This window comes from Sturnira hondurensis, unplaced genomic scaffold (assembly GCF_014824575.4).
Source record: "Sturnira hondurensis isolate 20B ecotype Veracruz unplaced genomic scaffold, ASM1482457v3 Scaffold0008640, whole genome shotgun sequence".
NCBI classification, from domain to species: Eukaryota; Metazoa; Chordata; class Mammalia; order Chiroptera; family Phyllostomidae; genus Sturnira; species Sturnira hondurensis.
This window is the reverse complement of record NW_028081271.1, coordinates 9,403,237-9,425,769: the sequence shown is the minus strand read 5'-3', so window position 1 is coordinate 9,425,769 and position 22,533 is coordinate 9,403,237. Positions and strand designations below refer to the sequence as shown.

General features: G+C 46.9%; 1 protein-coding gene across 1 annotated transcript in view; it reads left to right on the top strand.

Annotated features, from left to right (window-relative positions):
- The first annotated feature begins 611 nt into the window (after positions 1 to 611).
- Positions 612 to 22,533, top strand: part of ZDHHC2 (zDHHC palmitoyltransferase 2) — a 51,694-nt gene continuing 29,772 nt past the window's right edge. Inside the window, exon 1 of the mRNA XM_037055272.1 lies at positions 612 to 817. Coding sequence (XP_036911167.1) covers positions 691 to 817 — 127 coding nt within the window. The 5' untranslated portion in view covers positions 612 to 690. The remainder of the gene's footprint in view (positions 818 to 22,533) is intronic.

The following is a 22,533-nucleotide window of genomic DNA, read 5'->3' as shown; positions in this document are numbered from 1 at the left end:
TCGGGGCCGGAGAAGCGCCCCGCCCTCGCTGCCCACGCCTGGGCGCCCGGAGCCACAAGTGGAAGCGACAGTTTCCCAAGCTCGCGGACCTCGGCTTTGGCGCCCAGACTTTCCAGCGGCGCTTTCCCGGGGGTCTGCCCCGCACCTGCGCCCCCGCGGCCCCAGGTGCGGGCGCCGACCCGCCGGCACCCGCCTGCACCCCGCCCCGCCTCCCACCTGCCCCGTGGGCCGCCTCCAGCCCCTCGGGCCGAGTCCCGGCGGAGGTGCGGAGCCCCGTGGGCGCCCCGAGAGCCCCGAGCGCCGGCCGCGGGGGAGGCGGCGGCCGCGCGGGGGAGGCGGCGGGGAGAGGGCGGGGCGCGGGCTCCCGCTGCCGCCCGCAGCCGCCCGCCCTCCTCGCGCAGCCAGCGCTACGCCGGGCTGAGGACCCGGGAGTCCGCGGCGCCGGCTCGGGGCTGCGGGATGGGGAGTTCCCGACAGTGGGGGGTCTTCNGACCCGGGAGTCCGCGGCGCCGGCTCGGGGCTGCGGGATGGGGAGTTAGCGCCACGGCGGCCGCAGTGGCCGCAGCGCAGCCGGCCGCCGCCGCGGCCGCGGGGCCGGTCCCGCCGGGGACGCCGGGCGCCGCCAGCCCGCCCCGGAGCCGGGCCTGCGGGCGGCGGCCGCGGCGCTGGGCAGGTGGCTGCTGCTGGAAGATGGCGCCCTCGGGCCCGGGCGGCGTCAGGCGGCGGTGCCGGCGGGTGCTGTACTGGATCCCGGTGGTGTTCATCAGCCTGCTGCTCGGCTGGTCCTACTACGCCTACGCCATCCAGCTGTGCATCGGTGAGTGCGCCCCGCGGCCGCCGCGCTCGGCCTGGACCCCCGCGCCGCGCCCGAGACGGTCCCGGGACGCACGGACCCCGGGCGCCCACCGCCGCGCGCCCCGCCCCGGAGACCCCGCTGCCTGCGCGCGGGCCCCGCGGCCGGAGACAGCCCGGGGAGCCCCCTTCCCCTCGCAACTCTCGGGTGAAGGAGCCGCCTCCACCGCAACAAACCCGCAGCCCCGACACCCCCTTGGCCCCCCGCGGCCCTCGGGCGGCACGGCCACACCCCCTGCCGCAGCCGGACGGCGCCGGGACCGGAGTTCGCAGCGTTCGGTAGCCTCCGCCGGGTGAGCCCGGGAGGCTGGGCCCGGAGCCGAGCCTCACCGCAGCCGCGCGGGCGGCGGTGGCTGGGCCTCGTTGGCACAGCTGCCCCTTTTTGGTTGCCCTGCATCCACTTTTGAAAAATTGGTGGCGGCACTCAGGGCGTTTTTGCCGCCTTTATGATTGGAGGGTTGCCAGTTGGACACTTTCTGCCTGCGAGGAGGTAGGGGGCGGGGAGCTGCCAGAAACTGGTTCAAGGCACAGGCACAATTTCGGTGTTTAAAGCAAACAAACCAGAAGAAAAGAGATGGACAGCCGAGGTTTTTCTGTCCAGAAAGCCAAGTGGCTCAAGTCCAAGTGTTAGGCTCCTGAATTGTTGGGTAGGTAAGGTACTTTCAATGCTGAAGACTTCAAAAATAAATAAGTAAATAAACGAATAAAGTTGATTGTACACAGGGAGTACGATGACGTCCCTTCAGGGGAGCAGGCAGAGGTTTTGTGAAAGCTGGTGTCTGTTATGGGCCAGTGGCTTGTGAATGCTTCTAAGAAAACGCCCGAGTTTTTGTCTTGCCGGCGCTGACTCAGGTGGGACGAGGAGGAAGGTTAAATGATGGTCTGTTTAGTGGAAGCTTCTCAACCTAAGCCTTTTCAGAGTGTCAAGGTTGAGGCGTAGAAACTGTCTGAAGGCATCTCACGTCATGTAGTCGAGGTCAGAGTAATACACAAAAAATAATGACTGGCATCACTTGTAAGAGAATTGGGGCTAACTCCCCAATTCATGTAGTTTTCAAAGTCGACATTATTCCTTTGCTTATTGAATTTAGAGATATTTCAGAACAAAAGTCTTTTTTTAAAGGGTTGGGTCGTGCTGAAATTGTGAAGACAGTGCATTTCAATATATTAGTCATCTAAAACGTACAGGGATGAAGTTTTCAGAAATATGTTTGACTTTGGTATTAACTGTTACTATTAAAATAGCTTGCTTTATTGAGATATACTGTATATGTTATGTAACAGTTGGAAGCCCTTGTAGTATTTTGTCCCTCTCCCTCATAAAAGCAGTGAACAGTTTCAATTAATGTAACTGTGCATAAGAAGGAAGTAACAGAAGATGTTGGTTATCAAAACAGGCAGCTTATTCTCCTCCATTAGCATGTTAAGCTAAGAAGCTTAACTTGATTCTGTGTCTCACGTCCATCTGGAGGAAGCCCAGGAAGGCATGGAGAGCTTTCCAGTCCTTAGAGCTTCCCCTGCGCCTGGCTCAGACGCTACATGGAACAGATTTTTTTATGTATGGGGTGGGCAAAACTAGGCTTACAGTTGTATGTGAAACACAGAGTTGATTCTCATGTTGTTATTTTCATGATCTGTGTGTCTGCTTCCATGCGAACAACTGTAAACCCACTTTTGCTCGGCCCTGTATATTTTCTGTATCTTTAAGATAAATCTAAGGTATCCATGAGGTCTTCATGACCAGTAAGTGCAAATTTGCCTGAGAGGGAGAATACCTCTTTTTAAACTGCCTAAGTGACATGGCCTATTATTGAAACCTTACCTGGTGATCAAAAGTGAAGTCTCATTACATGACTTCTCATTACTGCCTGCCTAGCCTGGTGCATTGCCTGTCACGTTGAAGACGATCCATAAATGGCTTTGAATAAAGCAATAAATAATTCAGAGACAGTACTTCCAAGGGTGTCAGAAAGTAGTTTTTATATTTTTACTGCTGTAGAAACACACAGTAAGTAACTGTATGAAAAGTCCAGATTGCAGAGTCTCGAAAGTAGAATAAGTTGAAAATGAACTTGATTCTAGAGACTATGACAGTTTAGGAGAGGTGAGCCCTGAAAGGTTGGACAGGTTGGGTTGGGTGGGAAGTGGAAATTAACTGTTCCATTTCTTTACAGACTCCGGGGAAGGTGGCAAAACTGTGGCAGACACCCCAAACCAGCTTCTTCTTCTTTTCACAAACAAAGCAGATACGAATGCCAGCCTTTCCTACCCATCCACCCCGCCCCCAGCAGGCATCACATCTTAGACCGCCCCGCCCTTGTGGATTTGTTTCTTAGAAGTTGCTATTTATAATCATACCTTCCATAGTTCACCTATGAAACGTTGGCAGCCAGGGTTGGGGCCAGACAGGAGAGGTTTGGGGGCTGGGAACTGGACTGAGGAGAAAAGAATAGAATAAACGGAGTGATTTGCCCTGGTCCTCCCCCCGCATCTGCTCTCGGCTGGGATGACCCTGACTATAAATTACCCTGTGCCCTTTGCCAAGTGAACCGCAATTTAGGAGTAGTGCTTATCCTTGGTATCCTTGGAAACTGGAGATAATGATTCTCATTACAGTGAGTTTCTATATTTAACAACGTGGATGTGTGTGGCCCTCTGGGCACTTTGTCAGTTAGCATGATGTTTGCTTAGTGTTTGTATTTTATAAAAATAAACTCATGTTTCTTCTTGGAATACGGATATGTAAAAACTAAAGGGGAGGTACATACACTGTATGAAGGTCAAGTGTTTGGGGGTCGTTGCCTTCCTATTCCACCAGAGAAAAGCTCACATAGGACTGCCGATGCTTGCGATCGTTCAGAACGCGTGTCTAGTGTGTTGGTTAACTGGGCTCCTTTATTCATCTTGTTTCCTGCCCTCCTCCCTTCCTTCTCCCTCCTACTACTCTCTCAACCCCAGCTTCTTTTGTCTTAAAGTCTGTGGATTCCTTTAATTATTGGTTAGCGTGTTTTCCATAAAGTGAGATAGATGAATTCACAGGGTAGAATTTGGAAGCTGGTACTTCAGGCTGCCGCACTGGAGGGAGTGGAGGCGGCCTGCAGCCTCAGACATGCTCAGGGCTGCGGACGGGCTCGACGTGTCTTATAGGTGCTGCAGGTCTGTTAGGGGAGATAGCGCGTTGACGTCGCTTGTGGAAGACGGGAACTGGAGTTTTCCCTTTTGACTGCTAACCTTTAAATTTTTTTCACTAGTTTAAAAATCTTTTTATTTTATCATACTTTCAAATTTACGGAAAAGTTTCAAGACTAGGACAAGAAACCACCACACACATACACCCTTACTTAACCATTCCTTATTTTCTCTTGTGCTGGATTCAGCCTCGTGTTGTTTGGTACAGTAACAGGCTGCCCAGGCTCGTAGCCTGGGGAGAGTAGGCTAGTCACCATGTAGCCTTGGTGTGTGGTAGGCCGTACCGTCTAGGTTTAGGAAGGTAAACTCGAAGACTTTCCTGCACAATGACAGCGCTGCCTGTCATTGCATTTCTCACATTAAGCAGCACGGGACTGCTCGACTGGGCTGTTGCAGCAGAAAACCAGCCTCAGATGACCCTTGAACAAATAGCTGTGCTCCTGTGCCCGTGAAACTTGACCCGTAGAAGCAGAAACGGCCTCTGCCTTTGGGCAGCAGAGCGCTGACTTCGGGGTATGTTAGGGGTCCACCCACCAGCACTGTGGGGAGTTACCCACAGGGCTGCAGTCTTTAGTAAGAACCCTCTCATATAATTGCAGCATCCTGTATGCTGCGGGATTACTTCCGCAGCGATTACGGAAGATGTTCAAGAATTACAAGGGTTAGTCCATGCGCTTGGGGATCAGTTGGGAGATGTACAGTCCTGTGTCCCTTTTTAAAAAAACAAATATCCTTAAGACAGAATGTATAAAAGCTCCTACTTGGTTACTCTTAAGCTCTGATCTGCCATTAATTCAAGGCCAATGCAAGCAAAAGGACGGGGACTGAGTGGGCCTCTAAGTCACCTTTTATCATGAAATGCATTTGAGCTGTTCAGAGAAACTGGTGTGTTCTTCGTGTTGGTGACGCGTTGTTTCCAAAATTATGCCGGACATTAAAGCTCTTTAAAGAAAATGAAACAGCTTGCTTTAAGAATACGAATTACTATCTGTAATTATTAAAATAGTTTTTTTTATTTTAATTGTTGTTCAAGTACAGTTTTCTGTCTTTTACTCCCATCCCAGCCCACCCACCCCCATTCCTCCCCATAGTAAAACAGTCTTAAATGAGATGAGGGCACATACATAGAAAACTGATGCATATAAAACGTTTAATGTCTAAAACACTAAGAATTTTTTTCTTGTTGACTTTAATGATGCAAAGTATATTACTTCTCTGATATTTCTTGATATTGTCAACTGTTTAAAAAATTTAAAGTCTGTGAGCATGGCTTCAAGTTTAAAATTCAAATGTATAAAATATGAGATGCTCTATATTCTTGATCCGTGCAGCCATTTGATTTTAATATAAATGGTCCCTGGGAAAGTAGAAGGAAAAAAGGCTGCCTAATGCTATCTTGGTTCCATTTAGTGTGTCAGAAAATTCTCTCTCTCTCTCTCTCTCTCTCTCTCTCTCTCTATATATATATATATATATATATATATATATATGATAATACAGCATTGTTGTTGTCAAATCCTGTTAGAGATAATACCCGCAAAACAATGATTGCAGTGCTAAGAACGTAGAGGTGCTTAAGAAATGTTGAATGAATTAACCTCTTTGGTTTTGGGGTACTATTCAGTCCATTTTTCATCTGAAGACATGCAACCGCACACAGCTAATACATGAGAGGATAGGATCGAGCCACCAAAACTCAATTTAAACTAAGGGTTGCTGTAAAAAAAAGTTTGCTTTCGCATGCTTCCTGAGATTGTCAATCCATGCCATTAAATGAAGTACTTGCTCAGGTGTTTCTGGTAATGAAATAAGCTGAGGGTGTGGTTTCTTGAATCAAGGTAGTTTAATCAGCTCGAGGGAAGGCTCGCGCACTTCCACAAGGTTAGAGAACGGTTAGCTTTGGAAGGGTTGGGGTAGGATTCATTCAGAAGCATTAGTTGAACCCATGTGCCAGGCACTTTCATCCACAGAGCTGTTTTGAAGAACTGAATAGAGATGTTGGCCAAGAAAAAAAAATTGCCTCTGGGGAGAAAAAAGACAAAAACGAATGTACCACTCAAACAGCAGCGGCAGCAGCAGAACCTGGAGCCTTCTGTCTGCCTTGGGCCTGAGGACAGGGGTCCTTACCTTTTGGGATGCCACTCCCGAAGCAGAGCGGCAGGAAAGCGGAAAACAGAACACCCGCTCCAAGGAGCCTGCCACTGGGTTGCTGGGCCAACATTAAAAAAAAATCAATAGAGCAGGTGAAAGGAGCTGATGGCGAGCACTTCCGTAGTATTGAATTTCTAAATGTATTATAAATCTTACCACCTATAAATATCAAGGTTGTGACCAGCAGTTCTGGCCCCTCCTACCGAGTGGGTGGTTGCTTCAACTCCCTCGATTCATGGGTGACTTTGCTGCTGCCGTCAGCTGGGGGCCCTGACTTGGTGGGTGAAGCCCAGCGGGGTGCAGAGAGCTCCCTGAAACAACCGGGCGAATCCGTGGGGAGGCCGGACAAGTAGCTTACAAAACAGGCAGAAGCCAAGAGGAGGTGGACGAAGAGGGGCTGACATTACTCAGGGGGAATGGCCCTGTGAAGGGCTGAGGCCCTGGTGGCCTGTCCACAGAGCCCTGCGGCAGGCAGCTTCCACTCGCTCTGGTCTTGTCCCCATGTCCAGGCACCAGGGCTCAGCGGGAGCGGGCGTGTGATGTCTTCTTTCCACGCTAGAAAAAAGTGCCGGGAGGGAAAAAGAAACAGACCAATGCATTTCAGAGATTAGGATGGACGAGCTCTCGATGAGAAGATCCTCATTCGTTTTATATGTGTTTTGTTTCATTTGTTTTTATTGGTGGGAAATGTGTGGTTTTTCTTCTCAGAAAAATGAAATCATGACTTGTTATTTTATCATTTGTACTGATGATTGCATATGCTTTGAGTGTGATATCACCTCTCTCAGCCTTCAAGTCTCCAGGAAGTGGTGAGTTAGTTCATGGGTCCCCCGAGACGCCAGCACTGTTTGTGATGACCGTACAAATACTGTCTTGTGTAGCTTGCAAAACCATAGATTAGAACATAGCATAGATGCTTACTGCTCTCTGCTGGGAAACCAGTTTTCCAGAGATTATTTAGAAAGACAGTATTCGTATAGTGTGGAATCCTATGATTTTATATCAGCATTTAGGTGTGTCAGAGTGTACCATAGTTGAGTCAGTGCTCTTAATAGTCCATTAGAAAGTTGTCTAAATGTTTTTGCTAAGTCCTTTAAGAGTAATGTGATTATAAGATCTTAATTGTTATCTCAGTCAAATGCTGAGAGTGGAAGGGATGGCACTGGCCGGGCAGGGAAGGAATGGGGGGGGGGGGTTGGCTCGGGAGGAGGTACGTGACCTGATTTCTTAAGAAGCATATGGTAGTGATGAAGTCACCGGTTATGATTGCCTGCAATTTTTCCTTTAAAAATGATGTCACGTTTTGAGGCATTTGTATAGCATTTTTCCCAATTTGACTTTTCAGCTGACTATGCCTTTAAAAAAGGTTTTATTTATTTTTAGAGAGAGGAGAACGAAGGGAGAAAGAGATGGAGAGAAACATCAATGTGAGAGAAAAATATCCATCGGTTGCCTCTTGAATGTGCCCCAACCGGGGACTGAACCTGCAACCTGTATGCCTTTTAAATTGAATCATAAATATTAGTGCCTGAACTGTTACAAAATCTATTTTTATTTGGGAGGCACTCGGGCAAAAAATATGCTGCACTTACTATGTTAGTTCTCTTAGATCATTTTAGATATGTTGTTGATATCATTTTAAAAATGCAAATGAAGGACAAGTGCTTTTATAGAGATGCCTGAGTTTTATTTCCTTGCCAGTATTTCTCCACAATATACTGAAACTTCTGCTCCTGTGGAGTGTAAATTAATTTGATCTCACTGTATTATTTCACCAGCATTGCAGCTGCCCAGAGTAGTGCATTACCAAAGCAAACACGAACCAACAATCAAGAAACCTTTTTCTCTAAGTCCTTTAAAGTCAAATACTCCAAAAGGACACTAGTTTCAAGGTAGTTTATCTTAGTGATCATCTTATGATAGATAGAATCCTTGTAGAAAGCTGTTCATGTCCTGGTCGGTGTACCTCAGTGGACTGAGTGCTGGGCTGTGAACTTAAGCATCGCAGGTTGAATCCCCAGTCAGGGCACATGCGTGGGATGCAGGCCAGGTCCCCAGTGGGGGAGCATGTGAAAGGCAACCACACATTGATGTTTCTCTTCCTCTCTTTCTCCCTCCCTTCCCCTCTCTCTAAAAATAAATAAAATCTTTATTAGAAAAGCAGTTCATGCATTTCCAAGAACTTTATAGATCTGTCTGATTATAATTTCGTGAACATTGACAGACTGGAGTGCTTTGTCATGCTACTCTATTTTATTATATATTGATAAAATTAAATTTGTGTTTCTGGGTTATCATATCATTTAAAGAAGGGTTTTTTTGCCATATTTTAAGGATATGTTTAGAATGAGGTATCTTAAAGTCAGATGGGTTTGTGTCCCTGATCTTTTGGGGGGCCCAAGAGTGATTTAGGTAGGTTGGTGAATCAGAAGCATGTCCGTTCACCAGATTTGTAGGGATGTGAGAGACGGTGTGACTTGGGATGTGGTGTCTGTAACGCACCTAGAACTCACAGTGGGAGGACTTTGGCGAGGAAGCAGCCTGCTCCCAAACAGCCAATGGCAGGTGTCCGATGCTGAGCTGAATGAGAGACATCTGATACCATTTATGAGAAAGTAAAAGATTTCCACTGTGAGCCTTAAACTGAAAGTCAAACTGAAATTGCGGAGGCGGATTTGTGATCACGTTTATTACCGAGAGGACAAGTACACGTGAGGCGTGTTAGGAAGAAAAGCAGTCAGGGATTTATCTCCTTAACTATGACTAGTGACTGTCCAGGGCATCTCCAGGGAGGTCAGTTAGTGTGAAAGGATGAAGGGCAAGGACCAGTTGGACTTAACCAAGGGTTTGATTATAGAATATTATGAGTGAAATGCAGCTTGTTCTAGGACGAGGACATAAAGACTAAGGTCCACAGAGCTAAGAGCAGTGTGACCTGTGGAAGGAGGTAGAAGGTAGGGGTTCACTGTAGGCCCCCAAATTTGCATTGTACAAATAATCACAAAAGCCAAGAACTGAGTGCATTTCTGCCATCTGTAATTTATTGAATACTCTTTTCATTTATTCAAGACTATTTATTAACAGCTCTTGGAGTTCACACTTTAGTTAGGGGCTGGAAGAACAAAGAGGAAATGTAAGTAGCTTATGTAATTTGTCCAAGGGTCATCAGTGTCACCACAAAAAGCAGCAGCAAGGCAAGGACTGAGAATGCCTGGGAGGAGGTTTAAATTGTAAATACGGTGGTGGGCAGGGGGGAGGTCATGAAACTGAAGCAGTGCCCAAGGGTTTAACCACACCCGTAGTTGGAAGAAAGGAATCTCAGGCAGAGGCCAGCACTGAGTTTGAAAACCTGCAGGTAAGAGTCTGCCAGTGCATGGGTGGAGGAATGTGAGAGATCTTGGCTGGAGCGGAGTGAGTAAGGGGAAGGCAGGTGGGTGACGAGGTCAGAGAGTGCAGAAAAGGTACTTGCACTTGGAGTGAAATGAAGGTCCATCGGCTGGGTGTTGAGTAGCACAGTAATGAGCTGCATGACTTCTGCTTCAAAAGGTCACTCTGGCTACTGGGGCACCTAGGCTGCCTCTTCGGTCCAGCTGGGAAATGGTGGCGTGGCACACGGTGGGGCTGGGCCGTGGGAGTGGTGAGGGGGCTCAGAGTCTGGGTGTGGCGTTAAAGCAGAGACAGTAGAGTTTCCTGACAGACATGCAAGCTGTGAAAGAAGCAGCAGGGTCCATTCGGTGCCTGTGTTTTGGCAGAACAACTGGAGGAAGGTCATCGGCCTGAGAGGCAGAGCTGCAGGTAAACAGAGCGGAGCAGAGGTGGGGTGACCTGAGGTCAGCGGTGGGCGGTGTGGGCGTTGAAAGAGAGATGCTGAATAAGCAGTTGCAGGTGTGAGTTTGGCATTTGGGAGAGAGTCTGAACCAGAGGAATAGATTTCAGAGTCTTCAGCATATAAATGGATTTGAAGAGTGGACACGGGATATGTTTGTTCCACCGAGGGAGTGAACATAAATTAAGCAGAGACCGGGACCAGCGATGGTCGATATTGAGAGAGAGCTCGGGAGATGAGCATGAACCCGCAAAGAAGTCTGAGAAGAGGCTCAGAGCAGGGGAGCCAAGAGCCTGCCTGGCCCTGCAGCCTGGGAGGGAAGGCTGCAGGGAGGAAGGGAGAGATCCACCTTGACAAATACAGTCTATGGCAAGTGTGGTTAGGATGGAGTGTTTACTGTTGTGGCTACCGAACCCCTGTTTTGAATCTACACCCTAAAGACCCAGAATTTAATTTAAAAGGTCCCCCCCCGAAAAGTACCCCCACATGGACCAGCATATGAATTCCTAGGACATCCAAATTCGTTCAATCCAAATTTAAAAGGCTTCGCTCTGTGGTGACAAAATTAATTATAGAAGTCCTTGGAAGGTTAAAAGAATAATTTAGAGTATGTAAAATATTTGCCCTGATATACTTATAAAATAATCAATTAAAAAAAAAAGCTGTGGCCTAGTGCACACAGTCTAAAATTCAACAGCTTTTGAATAACTGGAGCTCTGATGCTAACAGGTAGAAACTTTGCAACGTGTTAGCAAGGAAGGGTGTGAACATACACTGGGTAAACGTGAGGTGCATCCCTGCCACTCTCTGTGGGTGCATCAGTAACCTGTGGTCTTAATCATGAACTAGGTTCTTGTCCACAACACAGGGGCTGAACACAGTTCGTGAATGAACCGCGAGGTATTTGTGTTGCTTGCAGATTTGGGTAAGTGAAATGGTTTTAGGAAATGAAAGCAAAGATCATTAAGGGGGGGGAGAGAGAGCCAGACAGGAAACATGAGAAGCAGCTCACACATTGAGCAGAGGAAGAGATTCAGTCCAAATGCTTATTGATGACTCTCTGACTCAATTCTGTACACATTTTTATACTTCCTACTTACAGTAATGAATTCATCTAGTATATAGTGAGGTGGTGCTTGCATAGTGTTGTACTATTTTACTGTACTGTGCCTTCCAGCAGGGGTGGTGCATGTCTCTCACCTGTGGGCTGCTGGTGTATGATATCAGATTTGCTTTAGCTGCANCACCTTGACAAATACAGTCTATGGCAAGTGTGGTTAGGATGGAGTGTTTACTGTTGTGGCTACCGAACCCCTGTTTTGAATCTACACCCTAAAGACCCAGAATTTAATTTAAAAGGTCCCCCCCCCAAAAAAAAGTACCCCCACATGGACCAGCATATGAATTCCTAGGACATCCAAATTCATTCAATCCAAATTTAAAAGGCTTCGCTCTGTGGTGACAAAATTAATTATAGAAGTCCTTGGAAGGTTAAAAGAATAATTTAGGGTATGTAAAATATTTGCCCTGATATACTTATAAAATAATCAATTAAAAAAAAGCTGTGGCCTAGTGCACACAGTCTAAAATTCAACAGCAGTTTTTGAATAACTGGAGCTCTGATGCTAACAGGTAGAAACTTTGCAACGTGTTAGCAAGGAAGGGTGTGAACATACACTGGGTAAACGTGAGGTGCATCCCCGCCACTCTCTGCGGGTGCATCAGTAACCTGTGGTCTTAATCATGAACTAGGTTCTTGTCCACAACACAGGGGCTGAACACAGTTCGTGAATGAACTGTGAGGTATTTGTGTTGCTTGCAGATTTGGGTAAGTGAAATGGTTTTAGGAAATGAAAGCAAAGATCTTTAATGGGGGGGAGAGAGAGCCAGACAGGAAACATGAGAAGCAGCTCACACATTGAGCAGAGGAAGAGATTCAGTCCAAATGCTTATTGATGACTCTCTGACTCAGTTCTGTACACATTTTTATACTTCCTACTTACAGTAATGAATTCATCTAGTATATAGTGAGGTGGTGCTTGCATAGTGTTGCACTATTTTACTGTACTGTGCCTTCCAGCAGGGGTGGTGCATGTCTCTCATCTGTGGGCTGCTGGTGTATGATATCAGATTTGCTTTAGCTGCAGCTGAACATACGCATGGTTGCTGCCAGTCTGTGCTGGTGCAGTAGGTAAATGCAGTGCAGGGCACGGGGCTGACTTGCTGCAGACTGTAATTCAAGCTGAGATCAGAGGCTGTGCACACGAGAAGTTTCCCCCATGAATATATGACCGAGAAGTTACAAAAGGAAATAGTGCTTCCCAGTGACCCAGTAGCAAAGGGCGAGCCACGGATAGCTGCATCCCCTTGCGTGTGTTCAGAGATATTGAGACCCAGCGCTGCACTGCAGTAACTAACCCTGGTTCCCCTTGCGTGTGTTCAGAGATACTGTGACCCAGCGCTCTACTTCAGTGACTAATCCTGGTACCAGTGTTGTTTCAGATCTTTTAATTCGCCCCTTCAAGTGTGCCACTGTAACTTTTATTATGATGGGCACCGTGCACACAGAGATCGGGACCACCGCTGTATACTGTTTCTGGAGTACGACATAAATGCCGCACAATTTACATGACCCTGGAAGTGCCAGTTTAATTTTTTCATGAGCTCTATGCGCTCTGGTATATATACTGTGGCCATGTAGTCCTCAGCATGCAGCTGCTGACCCTGGGAGGTAGTTTTAGAAGGCTGTCTGTTTCCTTGGAGAAGCAAAGGAAAAGCATTAGTTTCTCTATGTAGCAAATCTGACAGCTAATGTTCTGTAGTGAATAAAAGTACTCTCAGCATTTCCTCTGTGATAATTCTGAGTATGCCAAGGTAACAAGAGATTAATCTAAAAACGACTTAAAAATACAGCACAAAAATTGTTTTTGTCTGATCTTACATAACTTTAAATGCCGAACCATTTAAGTGGGATTTTGATTGCTCCCAATAAATAAATACGGACTTACATACATAAGAACTTGCCCAAGTTGCATTGGACAAGATCAAGGCCCTTTGATTCTGAAGGTTCGGATCTGACTAAGGAGGGGAATGTGTTCAGGATCTGAAACCCCCATCCAGCCCTTCCCTGGTGGTACAAAGCCACAGTGCAGGAGCCAGGTACAACCGCACTGAGGGTGTAGTGTCCTCCACAGACTTGCTGTGGTTTAGAGCAGTCAGGGCCCTGGGGGCATCTGGAATTGGAAATGAAGGGGTTTGGAGGTGCGAAGATTCGGGCCTTGTAGGGACGTGAGCTGAGCCTTAGCCATGTATGGAAGAGGGAGCCCTCCCACCCCCGCCAACTCTGACAGGAAGGCACCCCCACCTGCACTGACACACACAGCTTGCCAGCTCTGGGAATCTCTTCTGTTTTAATTTGGGGGATAATAGGACTCCATTGAGTAAGCTTGGAAATGAGGGCACCAAGAGCAAGCACCAGCCCTGAGATCAGATTTCCTTATTTAACCGCACTGCTTGCTTAGGCCAGTGGGGGATTCAGGAATTGCGTCCCTCTTTGCCGAGGGGAGAGTGGCGGTGAGTTTTCAGAGCCACAGTCATAAAACAAAGTCTTTCCCTCTCAAAACCGATAAATCAAAAGAGCCTACCCGTCCCTGCTGAGGAAGCCCATTCAGTGAGTGCGTTCTCAGCCTTCTGCTGGGTGAGTTGGATTTCACGCTGCCTGTTTCCGTAGAGGAGAGCTTCTCCGACATTTAGGGCAGTGTTTGGTCAGCTTGCTAAAGAATTGTTGAGAGAGGGAAAAAAAACCACTTCTAACTTGGAAGATGTGACCATGATAAGAATCACAGATGACCATTCCAGGACCCGGGGCAGAGGCAGTCGGGAGGTGTTCCGTCTCTCTTTGCTGACCATATTTGCAATTGGGGAATATACCTTCGCAGCAGCATGTCTCAAAATGTTCATTACCAGCCTCAAGAACGTCCTTTCTTTCCTTCTGCTGGCGAGGAGCAAGGTCAGGCGACCCCTGCCCATTTCCTAATCTCTCTCCCTGCATCACCATCTTCACAAGGTCCTAGGAACTCAAGGCTCTGTTCTTGACCCCAGTTCCAGAACTGAGAGCTCAGGATGGCCCAGTTCCAAGTACTGCCCTGGAGTATGACCAGTGGTTCAATTATTTGTGTCCAAAGTTGGTGAAGTGACCTGTTTCCAGGTTATGTTTACGTTGGTTGGTGGAGGAGGAGGAGGGGTGGGTGGCACAAAGAGAACCTCCGGGGGCCCCCTGAGCAGAAGGCACGGGTAGGGACGTGGGTATTCAATGCAGCACAGCATGGAAGAGCCACCAAGATGCAACAGCTGCCCGGGACCGAGAAGCCAGAGGGGTACACAGCTGGGGGATGCCAAATGTGGCAGACCCTGGGAGGCCGAGTGGATGCTTTGAAAGAGTTTTGGAGTCAGGCAGACTTTTGTGTAGATCCTGTCCCCATATGATGTGACCTGAGTGTCATTCATTAGAAAAGTTATTCATTCTACCTCTGTGAGACAGTCTTCCCAACTTCGACAATGACAGTCAGGGGCCTTTGCTGGGGAACTGAGGGTGGGGTGAGGGCCAGCTCCTCTCCCCAGCGGGTGGGTGAGGAGAAGGAGGGCGGCCCCTCTATCCCCTGTGTTGGGAAGGAAATGAGCTGGCTTGTTGCAAGTTGGACACAAAGTAGCAAACTGTTATGTTCATTTATAATTTTGTCATATTGTTTCAGGTGTATTATGCTTTAGAAAAGCTCTGGAGGGCTACCTAATAGGGAAGGCTAACCATCCCATAACAAATGACTTGCATAGCCTTTTGGACCATAACCTGTAGGAAAAGACTTCCTGTATCTTGGTTTATATCATCTAACTTCCTCCGGTTCATTTTCATCTTTGATGTCCCTTTGTGTCGTCATTCTTCAGGAGAAGGTCTACACTAGTTCCTCAGCCGTTTTCCATGGTGGTGTGGCCATGTCTAGCATGCAGTTTAGGTCAGTACAGTTGGCTGGGTGCAAATTCCGGGGTGAACATAGGGGCTCTGCATCAAAGCACCTGGAAAGTACTGCTTCTCCCCCCGTTACATAGCCCCACCCCCATGTCAAAATTCTGATGCACATCAGGCCTTACCGGAGCCTGGCCAAGCCGTGGTGGGGTGCATGACAGGCAGGGGTGGGGGGCGGTGGAAAGCACAGGTGCTCTGGGAGGAGCAGGAATATAAAATGCAGTTTAGAAACTCACTGGTTTCTTGTTTTCTCCTCGTGCTAATTTGCTCACATTGTAATTCCCCGGCATTTTTCTGCTTACTCACACTCAGAAGGTCTTCCAGCAATTTATTCCCATCAACCTGACACTTCACTCTCCAGAAATCTGTAGCACAGCTGAGAGCAGGAAATGCGCGGCATACCTCTTTCTCCAGATGGCATGAATGCACCAGAGCCTAGAAACAAGGTCAGCCTGTTTGCAGAGTCATGAGCAAGAGGCCGAGTGATGAGAAGGGATCTTGGGGAGCTAAGGGAGCGCCAGATCACGTTCAGCCACTGAGGCCGCAAGTACGGAGATTTCACTTGCTTGTCAATTCAGTGCAAAGCCATGGGAGGGTTTTTAGTCAGATGACATCGAGCTACATTTCCAAGAGATCACGGTTTCTTATTGCAAAATGAGTTTGTAAGGACGCGTGTGGGAATCCCACGGGGAACGTAGACTGCCTGGCACTGCGTTTGTGCTTAGGCTTGTCAGGAATGGGAGACCCGGCTTTCACGGTGACTGAGGGAGCCCAGATTGGAAGCCGTGTGTTTGCAGGCCAAACTCTGTGCAGTAAAGTTGTCGACATAAGGACCGTCCAAGCCTGTAGAGAAGTGTTTACGAGTTTATTTGAGCCAAACTGGTGATTGAGAAAATGCCCCAGAAGGTGGCAGTTTCACCACTTATCCTTCAGAATCGGAGGGGGAGACGTGAGAGGGTTGCATGGAATCCACTGGTGGTAAATTAAGGTGGTGGGAGGAAACCGAGCAGGGAAATCTCGGAGGTTGGATAAAAAGTGAAATGATAGATGCATCCTTTTACGTTGGCAGGTCCCGGATAGTTAATAATTGCCATTTAGAGCACGTAGAGATGGTATGTGGGGGACAAGGGAACGCTGGAGGGTTCTGGGGCCTTGCGGTCTGCTGTATGGGTGTGCCCTGAGGGTCTGGGAAAGGGCTAACTCTGGCCTTCCAAAGGTGGGTTGTCCAGATGCAAAAAGACCATAGACAGGCTCAGTGAAGGTAAAGACTGACCTTAGGGAGATACCTGCCTAGGACATGACTGCCTGCCATGACTCGCTTTTATGTAGGAAGGTTCCATTTCAGACCATCCTAGGCAGTTACTTTAGCTCCTGAGTTTGTGAGGCAACCAGGCAGGCTCTTCAGGGTTGGTATGTGGCCCCCTTTTCACCCACAGAGCCTTCTCCTTACTCTTCGGTTCTACTCAGAAGCTACTTCTCTGTCCTTGACAAAGTGTCGACAGACCCACGGATAAATGTATTTGTAGAATGACTTTTGCCCTAGGTTTTTAAGTCACCTATTTTTTTAATACATCACAGTAGGACTGAAGATAATTTTAGAACCAGGGGAACCTTTAAGATAAAGTGCAAATTTTGTTTAAAAATAAAATTGAAGCACAGAGCAGCTGAATATCACCATCAAGGTCACACATGCTGGGAAGATTGGACTGGAGGCCAGGTCCCCTACCACCCAGCTGAATGCAAGTGCGGAGGGTCCAGGGAGGGGCCGCGTTGGCTTGCATAAGAAGCGAGAAAGCCCAGAGCTGCTGAAGCATCGTGCACGAGACGGGGAGAGTGCGAGGCACCATGAGGGAGGAAGGCAGCACCGCACTTGCCAATAAAACGACAGTGGCAGGTGGGGGTTGCGGAGGAAAGCCCCACTGATGAGGGCGTAAACATGTCAGTGGGTCTGTTGTAAAGGAAGTCAACTCAGAAGTATTTGTGAGGAAGAAAAGGATGTGGTTAGAACTGGCCTGGACATATCAATTTGAATAATACATTTTTCTCAGGCCCGGCAGCCATGTCACCAGTATTCATGGGGACGGCTCCTAGTGTGCCCTCTTACTGCCCAAGTTTTGATCTTCACACACTAAAAATGGAACTGGGCCTTCTTGGAGCTCTAGTCCCCGAAAGGACGGAGGCATGCTTCCAGGCGTTCCCACAGGCCAATTCAGTCCAGGAATACATTTCAAAAAGAGCGCATCCACTTCCATTCGGGTGAGCTGAGGCCCAAGAATTCGAGGTTGTGAGGTTGCAGGTGACCGTGACCGCGGGGGTGTGCTCAGGATGAGGGTCCAGGTGTTGGCTGAGAAAGTAGAGGGGAGCTGAAGGGGCAGAGACAGTGCATCTGAACGGCTGTTAGCCGTTTCCTGTGGGAGGGAGGGTCGGGGAAGTGAAGGCTCAGCTAGAGACATGAGCTCAAAGGGCAAATTTTGTTAGGACAGGAGAAGGTCAAGCATATTTGTGCCGTTGCTGTTATTTTTGCCTTAATCTTCTGAATCCAAACTGCCTTCTGTGATTAATTGGAACTGTTGGAACTGTTTATTTTTTATTTTTCAATAACAGTGGGCATTCCATGTTCTTTTGTATTAGTTAGGTGAACAGCACAGTGCTTAGACAATCATATACTTTACACAGTGACCCCCCCCCAAGATTTCTAGCACCCACCTGGCATCACACATAGTTATTACAGTATGGGGTGGGGCAAGCAGAGGTTTACAGTTGTTCCTACAGGAAATAGTTCGATCGCTAATGCATGACGCACAAGAGCACTTTCCACATTGCGTGTGCTCACAGCTGTAAACCTGCCTCTGCCCACCCCGTGTCCTTCCCGCATCCCCTGTGCTGTACTGTACCTCCTCGGCTGCTTCACAACCACCAGTGTGTACTTCTTAGTTCCTTCACTGAAAATGTCTGAAGAACTGTGCTTTTCTCAGTGACTTTTAACTTCTCACTAAAGTGATTCCTCACAGGCTTGGAGGTTTTCAAGCACAGGGACAGAGCCGCGGGGTCCTTGTATCTTCAACAGTGTAACAGTGTGGTGTGGTCAGTGAATGTTTTCCAGTAAGTGAGTGAACGATGAGCAGAGAGAAAAACAGAATCAGGCCCTGAAGGTCCCCTTCAGATTCCGTCATTAGACCCGATCTTCGGTTTCGGTGTTCTTCATCATCAGACCGCACGCATGGGGCTGAGAGGTATCGGTGTCCCGCTGAATTTGGACACAGCGTAGTGGTTGTAGGTTTTATATAGAGGACTTGCCATACAGATGCATTATAGGTACATTATTCTCCAAAGAGGGAGTTGGAATGTGAAGGTGAGAAAAAGAAAATTCTGATTAAGAAACGAAAGAAAACGCAGCCGTATATGTTTGCAGTAAAAGTACCCAACTGTTCCAGCAACAGTTATGTAACTGTTCTTTGCTAATTTAAGGGAAAAGTGCATTTTTTAAGTCTACTATGGAGGCCTATTTTAGTGTCTGAAGTTTTGGATTTTGAATGTACCGATGACTAAAAATTGAGCTAGATTTAACAGTTTACTGGGCTACTACTTATCAATGGATGTGCTTCTTTGACAACACACTCACTGCATAATCACCAAAGCTAAATTTTTAAAGATTAGTTGGTAAAAATATGGGACCAGAATAATTTTTTAGATGATCTATGTTTTTACTCAAGGTCGAATTTTAATCAATCTGGATTAAATCAGCTGTCATATTTTTATCTAGCGCCTTTAGCGATCATATGGATGCAATAAACTTCATTTGGATAAGATTATTTGTAGTCAGGTTTTGAGAGTATACCAAAGGATTTTTATTATTGTTTTCCCTCTAACAGATACATAAAACATACCGTCATTGATTTTCTAGATATGATTCCAATTTATTAATTGATGATAAATATTAAAGTTGTCTTGAGAACTGATACCAAAAAATTAACATATCTTCTTAGTGGATTTATAAAACAAAACAATTATAGATTGAGGGTCTGATGGTTAAATATTTGTGTGAACTCAGCCTGGCTGTGGCAGCCAGTGGCTTCATTAAGTACCATTGTAGTTGTCACAAGAAGTGATTTTTTTTAGATGTATTTAACATTGAAAGCAATAGGTACTGAGTTAAGCAGGTTACCTTCCAGAATGTGGGTGGGCCTCACCTAATCAGCCAAAGAGCCCTTATGAGAAAAGACTGAGGTTCCCCGAGGGAGAGGAATTCTGCCTCTAGACCGCCTTCAGACCCAGGACCTCCGCATGAGCTCTCCCCTGAGTCTGCTTAGCTCTGCCATGGTAGTACAAAGATAGCCACGTGAACAGATGGGTGTGTTTGTGTGCCAGTACAAGTTTATTTACAGAAACAGCGCTGGCTGTATTTGGACCAAGCTGTGTGGTTTGCTGACCGTGGACTCAATGATTGCTTGCTCATGCACGCAAAAGAGGCAAAGGGGGGTGCACACGTTAAAGGATGTTTTTTCCAGCCAAGTTGGATCACAAAACAGTTTGTCATCCTTTTGTATTTTAGTGGTTACTGGTGATTCATAATAATCAGCAGTTATTAATATTCTCACCCTCCAACTTTGCTTTTACCTGTTTTATTTTCATACAGGATTTCTTCAAGATCGGCACGACAATAAAAAATACCACTCGTGATCATTCTGTACCAGTCGAGCCTTTTTTCCCTAATGCCCCGCTGCTTCTTATAGAAATGATTCATGAGGGCGGAGGAGGCACAAAGTGGAGCCAGAAAACAGCTGGCACCCAAGCGGCCAGACTTGCCGTATCTGCAGCGGCTCCAGATTCCAAATGTAACCCTTAAAGGCTTCATTTGCTCTTGGCACACAGAAGCACCCTCCTTGGTAACTCTGGTAATAGTTCACTGTTCCGGCTGCCTGTCTCTCTCTTACACTGTCCGTGCTGCGAAAGCGCTGCAGGTCCTTAGGATCTGAACCAGCGAGAGGCCTGGTTTCCTCCCCGGACTGTAACTAGCCAGGGAACCGTTTTAAGTGCCAGAAGTGGATGGGGTTAGAAATCTTTAAATCTTAAACTGTTATCATTGCAGGCCATGGGCCAGAAAGAAATTAGGCGAATCCGAAATAAAATTAGACAAAACATTTCTGAAATGCAAATTAAAATAGTGACCCACAGTGTTGCTGCTGTATGTATTCAGATGTTCACCAGATGTACCTATAAAGAGTAACTATTTCAGGTGGTATTGCTGTACTCTTATCGCCAAGAATAAATTGCAGCCTTTTCTTAAAGAGCTGCTTAACAACAAAAATAGTTGCATTTGAAAGTAACATTGTGTTTGGTGTGTTTTCACAATAAGAAAGGAAATGTTGAAACTGACACTTCTGCTAACTGAGAGTCACAAGGTGAAGCACTGAATACTGCTCAGGTGTACGTGTGTGAGAGTATTGGTGTCCTCAGTGTCACAGAAGTGGAGACTGTGTCTGCTAGTGAACAAGGTCAGTTAGAAAATGTCAACGCTGTTATTTAATCAGTGATAAGCCATAAGATCTTACTAGTATGTATTAAATCATTTGAAAGTAGTTACATAAAACCTTACTTGCAACATATGTAGCAACCATGGGATTACGGTCCAGAATATATAAAAGGCTCTCAGTCAGTAAGAGACACGAACTAATGGGAAAGTGGTAATACACTCAGAAAAGAGGAAAAACCAATCATTATCTTTTAAAAATAATTCTAACCTTTGCCAATAAGTAGGGAAAGCAGTACTGAAACAGCAATTTTTATTTTTACCTAAGATACTGGCAAAAGTTAAAGATTTATTTTACGTTTATGGGAAATTGAACAGGCTCAGACTCTTTCTAGGAGTGTAATTGATACAGCCTCTTTGAACTTCCCGTTTTACTCTATAAATGTTACCAGAATTGTTTATCATAAACATGCATCCGTGCCCATGCATGTAGCTTGTTTAACTGAACAAAACAGAGAATCTGTGGGTTCTGAGGTCCATTTAGAGGAAAACAAGCTATGGAGAGAAGAAATAGCCTTGAAAGTGATGTCTCTGAGGGCCCATCAGCCAACATGGTAGTGGTCCAGGTCAGAAACATTCGTGCCAACCGCACTTTTTCTGTCCTGTTACTTTCTTCACTTCTGAGAGCTAGAGTCGTGGGTTAGCAAAGACATCTCTTTAAGACACCAGCACCTCCAGAATGGAATGGTCACTAAGGGTCATTCATACATAAATGTGCGTGTGCAGGTCAAATTGTTTTTCCAGTTCCTGAGATCAGCCCCGCTGAAGGAGTGGACATTTTGATCTAAGGAAGAGCTGTAGTTAGTCAGGGGCACTTTTGACGCCTGGGAAGTCACTGCCTAGAGAGAAACGCATGCAGGGGGTGGGGTCAGATGTGACAGACAGGCTTGCCTAGGGCCTCCCAATGCCCCCAGCTCTACCACCACCTCCACCACCGGGATCCCCGAAAAAGGGAACTCGTACCTCCACCCTCTGTAAGCAAACAATTGGGACAGGCTGTTCGGAAGTCAGAGATTGTCTGTGTTTGCCAGTCCCATTCCAGGGATCAGAAATGTTAAAGGGAACTGAGAGCTTAGAAAGGAGTTACATCAAGGTTAGTGAGAAATCTGGAGGTCATGTCATATTTGGGCTAAAACAGAACATTTTCAAGGGTTCACAACTATAAGTATGTGAAAGTCGTTTAGATTTTCTGTTTATCGCCACAGGTTGGAAGCGTAGAAACCACAGGTAGGAGCCACCCAGAGGCTAATTTCAGCTCACGATAATCTTATGATCATCCTTAGAGCAATCTAATACTGGAACAGGCTGCTCTCCAAAACCGTGGGCTCCTGCTGGCTCTAGAAATGCCTAAACTGGTACTCGGTAGCTCTCTTGGAATGGAGGTTGGTTGGATCAGGTGATCTTAAAAATCTCTCACAACATTGTGCTCTGCTTCCACTGCTTCTTAAGGCAGTGAAATAGTATATCCCAGGACTAAGGCCTGGCACACTGTCCCCCTTACAAAAAGCCCAATAGGAGCAGAATACATAAATAAGCCAAGTCAAATCTCCTTTCGTTACAACTGGGATAGGCCAGAACTTCTGAAAGGCCCTAGCACGAATGGAGGAAGTCCACGTGAGAAACACAGCGAGTAGACAGTGCAGATGCTAAGAAAACCGCCTGCATGACTAAATTCAGCTTCCTGTCATAGTGTGTTCAGCTCCGTGGTCCCTGTGCTGACCTACCTGCCACCTTGGGGCATTTACCGCAGCCCCTGAGCGGCTGGCCGTTTCTCTGGCATGTTGCCCAGGCCCCTCATTACTTGTGGGGAGCAGTTAGTCATCGGGCGCAAGAATGTGTCCTTGTAGAAATTGGAAAAGGGGTGTGTGGCATGGGCACATTTTTTTCCCATTTTGGAGCATGAACTAGGGGATTGCCTTCTTGTAAACAGCAATAAATGTGTCTGGAAATGGAATGACTGGGAGA